Source organism: Theobroma cacao, chromosome 3, assembly GCF_000208745.1.
Source record: "Theobroma cacao cultivar B97-61/B2 chromosome 3, Criollo_cocoa_genome_V2, whole genome shotgun sequence".
NCBI classification, from domain to species: Eukaryota; Viridiplantae; Streptophyta; class Magnoliopsida; order Malvales; family Malvaceae; genus Theobroma; species Theobroma cacao.
In genome coordinates, this window is record NC_030852.1 from 27,387,570 (window position 1) to 27,395,874 (window position 8,305).

At 36.7% G+C, this 8,305-nt stretch overlaps 2 protein-coding genes across 8 annotated transcripts; both read right to left on the reverse strand.

The window, feature by feature from the left end:
* LOC18605348 (NO-associated protein 1, chloroplastic/mitochondrial) lies at positions 162 to 5,934 on the reverse strand. 7 transcript variants are annotated; one of them, XM_018116793.1, is made up of 14 exons: positions 5,449 to 5,934; positions 4,984 to 5,169; positions 4,558 to 4,623; positions 4,330 to 4,416; positions 4,153 to 4,232; positions 3,902 to 3,983; positions 3,508 to 3,528; positions 3,065 to 3,110; positions 1,938 to 2,056; positions 1,645 to 1,758; positions 1,460 to 1,567; positions 1,268 to 1,357; positions 840 to 949; positions 162 to 629 (listed from the first exon to the last, which is right to left on the reverse strand). In XM_018116793.1, the coding sequence occupies exons 1-14, from the start codon at positions 5,863 to 5,865 to the stop codon at positions 380 to 382; spliced, it is 1,776 nt and encodes a 591-aa protein (XP_017972282.1). In that variant the 5' UTR covers positions 5,866 to 5,934; the 3' UTR covers positions 162 to 379. The 7 variants fall into 7 exon arrangements, with proteins under 7 accessions (XP_017972282.1, XP_017972283.1, XP_017972281.1 ...); XM_018116794.1 differs by having other exon boundaries at positions 1,460 to 1,558; positions 3,508 to 3,534; XM_018116792.1 differs by having other exon boundaries at positions 3,508 to 3,534.
* LOC18605349 (probable aquaporin TIP5-1) lies at positions 6,203 to 7,946 on the reverse strand. The gene is made up of 3 exons (XM_007038311.2): positions 7,740 to 7,946; positions 7,415 to 7,665; positions 6,203 to 6,734 (listed from the first exon to the last, which is right to left on the reverse strand). The coding sequence occupies exons 1-3, from the start codon at positions 7,882 to 7,884 to the stop codon at positions 6,348 to 6,350; spliced, it is 783 nt and encodes a 260-aa protein (XP_007038373.1). The 5' UTR covers positions 7,885 to 7,946; the 3' UTR covers positions 6,203 to 6,347.

Below are 8,305 nucleotides of genomic sequence, written 5' to 3' on the forward strand. Positions count from 1 at the left end.
TATTTAATTTTTTTTATAAATAATATGTAATTACTTCTGATTTTATTTTTTCTTTAAATTTAATTTGAGTTTGATTCTGAAGATCAGTATATAGTTCGTTCTGATTTTATTTCTTTTTTAGATTCAATTTGAGTTTGATTCTTAGGGTCAGTTCAATTTCATAATTAATCACAATTATGATTAAACATTAAAAAAATCAAATTAAGTCCAACTTTCTTAACTTCTGTCGCTATCTCTACATACAAAATTTCTGCAACAAGCTCCCTCAGTTTTACACTTCTACTGTCCAAATTCTCTAATTCACTATATATGTATACAGTTTTCCTCACTTTACAACCATGCACATTCATGGAACACAGAATCAGGAAACAAGAAGCCGTCAAAAATACCACTTTGGTCTTACTTCCTCTTCCTTTTCTGTTAACTCACGATATTGGTACCATTCTGCTCCAGCCTTACCGACTGGAATTGGAGGCCGAACAAAAATCTCAACTGGCCTGGGTACACCGACTGCCAAATGCAGTTCTTTGATGGTTTCTGCAAAATTATTATCAGAAATTCCAAGAGACTTGCGTTTCGGTTCAATGGCGATCCAACCCAGGCCTGAAATAGCCACATCACTAGCAGGTCTGTCCAAGCAAGAAATTTGAGAGATTTCAAATAACAGTGTAACTAAACATAAATAAAAGTAGCACTGCCCTCCCAAAAATAAATTAAAAAAAGGATGCTGAAACAGGTGAAACCGCATAATTTCTTGTATGCATAACAAAGAGCTTCTAACAGCAGCTCAATTCAAACTGTCAAGCAATGTAAACATTAAATATAAACTAGAATTGCACCTTTCTGGATCTTCAAATTTAATTTGCAATTGCTGCATTGTCTCCAGTCCTCTCCATTCATCTGCTTTGTCTTTTCCAGTTGGCGGTGTCAATTTAACCCCAAGTTCTTTCTGCAGCAATAAGGTAAATCCTCTATTAATAACTTTAACAGATGCCTCATAAAAAGTGGCTCAGATGAAACTTTATCAGCTAGATGCCTCGAATGAACCTAATGCAACAATCAGGTTCAAGATGACCATTTTCATGGTATAGCTTATGAGAGAATTTGCAACCTCAATTAGTGTTCACAACATTCAATGCAGTTATCTAAGAAACAAAATTGATTACCGCAATCTTTCTTGTAACTGTAGCCTATTTGTCTAAGTGGAAAATGTACCATATGAAAGCATTAGGCAGAACTCATGATGGTAAAGCAGTATCTTGATTACCCTGTAAAATTCATCTGCTTCATCAGTGGGTACAACATGAATCTGCAACCTCTTTGGTCCATAAAATGTTAAACACGTTTCTGGCAGAACCTGAAAGCATCAAGAATGACCATTTATTAGATTCAGAAGACAATGCAGATCAATCACAATCAATCTGACACTTCAATATACATGAAACTAAATGATCAGGACCTTCAAGACATCGATTCTGACAAGCCCACCCCAAAATATTGAGAACCCTTTTAATCCAATGGAGTTGAATTTCTCTGCCATCCCATTTTTGGAGCCCACCTGGCAATCCTTGGGGAACTTAGTAAGAAGAAAGCATATAGACAATTAACAGTTTAATTATCAACGAATTTTCAAATGAAACATACAGGGAATGATTGACCTCTGAGCCGACTTTGAGGAGCAAGGACAGGTAAATCTTCTGAGTGAACTACGGCAGCTTGCCTATGGTGAAGATGAACCCCGGGTGTATCAAACAATTTCTGCAAGATGACATTACCATGAAAGATTGATTGCTACTATAAAAAAATTAATAGACAAGTACTACTAACATTAATTTTATCGAACTAATCAGGTGTAAGCCAAATAAAATACTCAAAATATACAAACATGGTGCCAAGGAGATAGTATAAAATCCAGGCAATGAACTGATAATGCATACCCCTCCTCCAAGGAATGCATCAATCTGAATTGGACCTAAGGTAGTTCCAGGTACAGCAGACTGTATTGGTTTGTACTTTTGAGCTGCCGCAGCTGCTGGATCCCTTTGTGCCATCATTTCTGACATTTCATGGGCCAAATGGCAAGACATTTTAGTACCCCATTATCATTGATGAAAAATTGATAAAGGATATAAATTATCACATAAGATTGAGGAAAAGGGACTGATATGAATTCAAACACAAAATTTGCATATTCTCCATGTAAAAGATTTCGCTAAAACTTTGTGTTAAAAGGATTTTCCAACATTTAGCATAGCTAAAGCCACAATATTAAAGCTGGTTGGAATCTGGATATGGAGCAGAGAATGCAAAAAACAAATCATTTCCACCCAATTTGCATGTTTAATGTTCCCAACAAATGGGGAGTTTATTCCTTTGCAAATTACATTCCCACGAGATTGCAGTTATAACAAGTCCACAGAGCTGGTTTATGATCCCGTTCAGCTGGTTCGTAATAATTTATGAATCAAAGATCATTGATATGAGAATGAACAACCCCCCAGCCTCCACAACTACAGCTATCCAAAACATTTTCACTTGCCATAGCATTTTTCTCCTACCAGTTTCCCATTCCCATACTGATAAAAAGTCAGCAGAAGTATAATTTGATCATTACTGTCCTTAATAATAAAACCTCAAAATTACATCTGAGCTTGAAGAGAACATCAGTATCATAGGATGTAAAGGCTCATTTAAAGCATAGGATAGGATTTGATAAGATAACTTATCATTAAATGTTAGTTTTGTGATTGACTATAACCCTTTAAAAGAAGGATAGGAAAGTTAACAAGAATTGTAATCATGTTCAGATGGGATTATAAATCCTCTGCAAAGGGGTATGACTGGGGAATCCTACATGGACAGTAAAATGTAAATTAAAAGAACATTTAGTCATGCACTGAAATTAAGATAAAACAAAGACAACTTACTCATCAATCTTGTGTTCCTATCTAAGTTTTTTACACACGAAATGCAACCTAAGTGACTTAACCTTTTCCTTTTTCCTTTTCTTGGAAATTCAAAGTTAATTCAACTTGTCAACTCGCGATAAATGATAGGAACTTACTTAGTAAAGCACTTATGAATGCAGATTTTCCCACATTTGCTGATCCCTGTAAGAATGATCAAATGAATATTATATATATATACCAACTTATAATGGATACAATTTAAATTTTGACTAAATCAAAGCAGAACAATAACTAACTCTTTAATTAAAACGGATAAAGGACCACAGGCCAGACAAATGGAAAACAAAACAAAGATATTAATTCATTTTCCCCGGGAAAGATGTGTACTAGCAGCAGAATACATGCATGGCACCTAGAAGGATTAGAAATCCATTTTGCAATATGAACAATGCAATCAAGAAAACATCAGTAAGGAAACAACATTGGATGAGATGTTATAAAGGAGAAAGGATTTTGACAAGGTAATTTTAGCAAAATAAAGTGAGTTTTTTCAACCCCTCTCTGTACATCTACATAAAGCTTCCAGTTCAGGACTCACCAGAATGTATACATCCCGCCCCTGCATCTCAAGAGTCAAAAAAAATAGTTAATCTAAGGAAAACATTAAAGGAAACAAGATTATAAAACAGCTAAGCATATTTCTACAGTTACAAGTTTAGATAAAAGTCCTCAGAACATACACTATTTAGAAGCTAATAGAAGTTCTGTAAGCCAATTGCTTCCACTAATGGCAATTGTGCAGTGGTGACCACTATAAGAAAACTTCAAGACTTAATCACAGATACACATCAACATTTATTTCATATATTTGGTTCAGCAGACTCCCATTTGAACACATTTTCTCAAGCATATAATCTTAAGCATAAAATATCAGCACACTGCTGTGAATCTTGTCAATGACATATGTATGGCTGTATGGACAAGTAACTAACCTTCTTCTCCTTTTGGATTTCTGATGCAACTCCAGCAATCCCTACTAAGGACTTTGAGCTAGTAAGATGCACACTCAAAACACTGCAAAGCAGAGCACATTGTCTCAGAAACATGCTAACCCAAGCTTTCAAGTGACATTATAGTGATCAAACATTGACAGGAGCAAAATCTTGATAAAGCCTTAATCCAAATGGGGCCAAAATCATCAATTATATTTTTATGAATAATTTCCAGTGAAATCACATCTTACTTAAGCTTCTTCTTTGTAGTGGCCTCCACAACCCAATCACCCACACAATTAAAATCAGTCCCTTTTGGAAGGAGATCAACCTGACAGAGAAAAGCACACACAATATAATCAGCTTTATTGCAAAAGCATAAAACATAATATTATAAATTGGAGAACAGCCCAAGTGCATATTAGTACCTTCGTCACGACTAGTATTATAGGATTTGCACCAGTAAGATCACGCACACGAGATACAAAGCTGCCATTGAAGTCCACAATATCAACCTAGAAGTAATTAGCCAAAAAGAATCAGAAAAACATCCTGATCATTTGTGACACATTGATTCATCAATAAGTTGAGAACATAATTAGATCCTTTTGAAGAAATCCACGCTTAAAGAGATTAAAAAATATGTAATCACTTACTTGAAGATAGTCTCGATTAGTAAGTTGAACTTCTTGACTTATCATTATCACCAAAATCATTTCTCTCTGTTATAGAACGAGTGAAATAGGAAAAGCAGTCCTAAACAAAATTAACTAAGGCATAATCAGGTGAAAACTCTCATAAAAAAATCAAGGTCATTTGGAGGGCACACTAGTTGGACAGTGTTTCCATATGCAGAATAGGCAAGTTTCTCACTTTTAGGTACTCAATTTTTAAACTTTGATAAATGGGAGGTATCTACCTACACAAGGTACTTCATCACAACTACCAAGGACACTGTAAGTTTCGTGCATTTATTATACTTCATTACATTATAGGATTTATCACCACAATCCACAAGTAAATGATAAAATTTCTCAAATCACTTCATAAATTTAGTTAGAAAGTAAAACCATGGAGCTCACCAATTTAACAATCAAAGCCTTCTCATGGCGCAAGCTAGAGAGCTTTTCACGAAGCTCATCAGCCGAAACAAACTGCTTCCCCCCAGGATAACCTCCATTCCCACCAACAGCAGTTATCATTTGCCCATGAGATAAAAGCCTACATCTCCCACAAAGAACCGTTCTTAGCTGGTGATGTTTTTTCTTCTGCAATCACAAAGCCAGCATTGGCTTAACTATCTAATTTGACCACAAACGTCAACTTATTCAACCAAAACCAAGCTCCATCAAGCAAGAAACATTTAATCAATTTTCCAACAACTAAGTGCTTTTTGTTTCCTCAAAATTTGCTAATAGTAATAAAATATTAAAACGGAATTTGCATTCACACATAATTGTTCCGTTTAAACGAAAATAAAATGCAATTTCATCATTCACAAAAAATAACTTTTAAATTTTAATTCGTAAAAGTTGAAGTTCAGATACCAATTCATAAGTATCCGTATCCACATAACCCGGAGCATCAAGCTCCGAAGTCTGCAATGGAGCTCCACAACCATAACAACTCGCGACCGCCGTGTTAACCTTCAAAACCTTCTTTTTCTTCTTTTTACTTTTCTTTATCTCTTTTATTACAAGCTTAGCAGCCTCGTCAGCGTGTTGCCTTTCGAGGAACCGGTCTCCCCGGGTCGGAGCAGCCGCACCGGTCCCGTCAGGTTCGGAAGACAGCAATTGAGTTTCCGAGAGTGGGAACCGGTTTTGGGTCTGTGACTGAGTGGATTTGCAGCAAACGAGAGTGGGTTTTCTGTAAATATTGAGAGATTTCGTGTTGAAGTTCGAGAAATTGTGGTGGTTTGGAAGAGAAAGGGGAGAGAGGAATGTGGAAATGGTTTTGAGCGCCATTAGTGACCGTTTTGTTTTTGTTGAGGTTTTTAGAGTGGAAGAAACGGGAAGGGGGGGTTTTAGTTTGGGAAGACACTAAAAGATGACGAACGTGGTAGTATTTGGTGTATGCGTATGTAACGTAACGTTGATGGCTTTAATGATCAAGAACCGTTGGATGGCGGCCGACTACTAGGGGTGTAACTCTGTTTTATTGAACTATAACCATTCAATAGGATTAAGGAAAATAAATAGAAAAGGTTCCTAGTAGGTACTACAAATGATTTGGCTGGTGCAAAAGATAATAAAAGTAGATGTGGAATTAGAAGTATAAGCATTGATTCACAGCAGGGTAAAACTGTTGAACTGTCAACATAAGACTAAATTAATTAGTTGGTACCAATTCAGAAGTCATGTTAAGTTTCCTACAGCTAAATCTTAAAAGAATTACACATGGCCTAAAAGAGCAATATGAAAGCAAATTAAGTACACGTGAAAAGCAGTTAAAGCCCAATTCCCTCTGAATTCCCTCTCCCAGAAACTGATGCTGCTTGACCGGGGAACACAACATTGTCATAGAGAAGCCCCGCAACTGCTGCTCCAATCAGGGGTCCAACCCAGTAAACGGCTTGGTTCTTGAAGCGACCGGCAACGACAGCAGAGCCAAAGGCCAATGCAGGGTTGATTGACCCTCCAGAGAACGGCCCTGCAGCCAAGACCATGGCTCCTGCCATCAACCCTATTGCCAAGGGTCCAATGACCCCCAGTGGACCGGTTCTAGGGTCACCAGCAGCATAAACGGTGTACACCAAAGCGAATGCGAGCACACCTTCCACCATGGATGCTCCAAATCCAGTCATTTCATTTGCAATTGTAAAAGTTGGGACATGCTGCAAAAATTACAGACAATATTACATAAATTTTCTTTTTCTCATGGTCAGAAGTATCTGACCTCCCAAAAACCTCTAGCACTAGCCTTTAAATTTGATTGTTCTTATAAAGCTTCTTTAAGAAAGCTTCATTATCATTTTTTAGTATGATTTATGTCATACATCGTTTTTGGTAGGATGGGAAAAGCAGCAGAAAGGAAATATGGGATGAAAGGTGAGGAGAAATACCATTACCAGTTTGGCATGAAAGAACAAAAAGAAGAAAGGAAAATTAATAGTTTTTCACATCTCCATATCCCAAAAAAACCCAATAATTTCCTTGAATTGGAGGAAAATGGAAAGAACTGTCATTGTATTTAAACTAGTAATTGTTTATTTTAAACTTGACTTCTTTCCTTCTTACATTTTCTCATCTTGTTTATCATTAAAATAAATTTTCTCTGTTTCAACTCCTTTTCTGTTCCCTCCAATCAAACATAGTGTTTAATACATAAAACAAAATTGGATTGCAGTTTTCTCAGTCAGGTGCAAAGTCTGCCACTCAAGGAAAGGAAAAACAGAACTAGAGAACATTCTGTGCATGTAAATGAAGTTAACATCATGATAAAAGTTGATTCCCATAAATGTTTGCAGTAATTTTTTTTTTTCAATCTTTCAGATGAAACAGAGTCGTTTCTTACCTGGCCAACAGTAGTGACCTTCAACAAAAGGCAGGCCATGACAGAGGCCAACATTTGAGAAACCCAGTAAAACATAGCCGTTGGGACACTGATATGGCCTCCAACTGCCATGCCAAAGGTGACGGCGGGGTTCACATGTCCACCAGAGACGTTTGCAGCAATATACACAGACGACGACAGAGCAAAGGTGTTTGCAATGGCAACTAACACCAGGCTAGACGGATCTGTTGCCGCATCTGATATCAATTTCCCTGGCAAACAGCAATCATTTTTAAGCATTTTGAAAAACCGCAGGAAAAAAAAGGAGACAATTAAAAGCACTAACGTGAAGCCATGGCAGAACCAATAACCGCAAAAACATAAAAGAATGTGGAAATGAACTCTGCAAGATAGGCTCTGAGAGCATTGGCAGTAACAGATTCCTGGAAACGGGCAGTCAATAATGCTGGAGCCATTTCACCAAGAAGCATGAAAATGGAATTTTTATCGTTGTTTTGTAAGTAGAAGAGAGACTTGAAATCGTTTGCGCAGAGAGGACATGATGGATTGAAGGGCAAGGAAGTTTATAACAAGCAAAAAGTTTTGCTCCGTTGAAGTTCAAAAATTAACCGCCCACTAGCCACGTGGAGGCTGGGTTGCGAATTTCTGGGTGTTTTGCGGTTTAAACCGTTGTGCCCATCTAATTTGCTGAAACATGTAAACTGCTGTATTTTAGTTTTTAATGACACTTTTGTACTAGTACTTTTTTATATTGGATTAGTGCCATTTTTCTTTCTTATTTTTGATTCATTTATGCTTTTCTACTGTAATAATTCATATCAACTCATTTGGAAAATAGACTTTGTGAATTTGTGATAGCTGTCTAGATCTTTAAAAGTATTATATGATTTT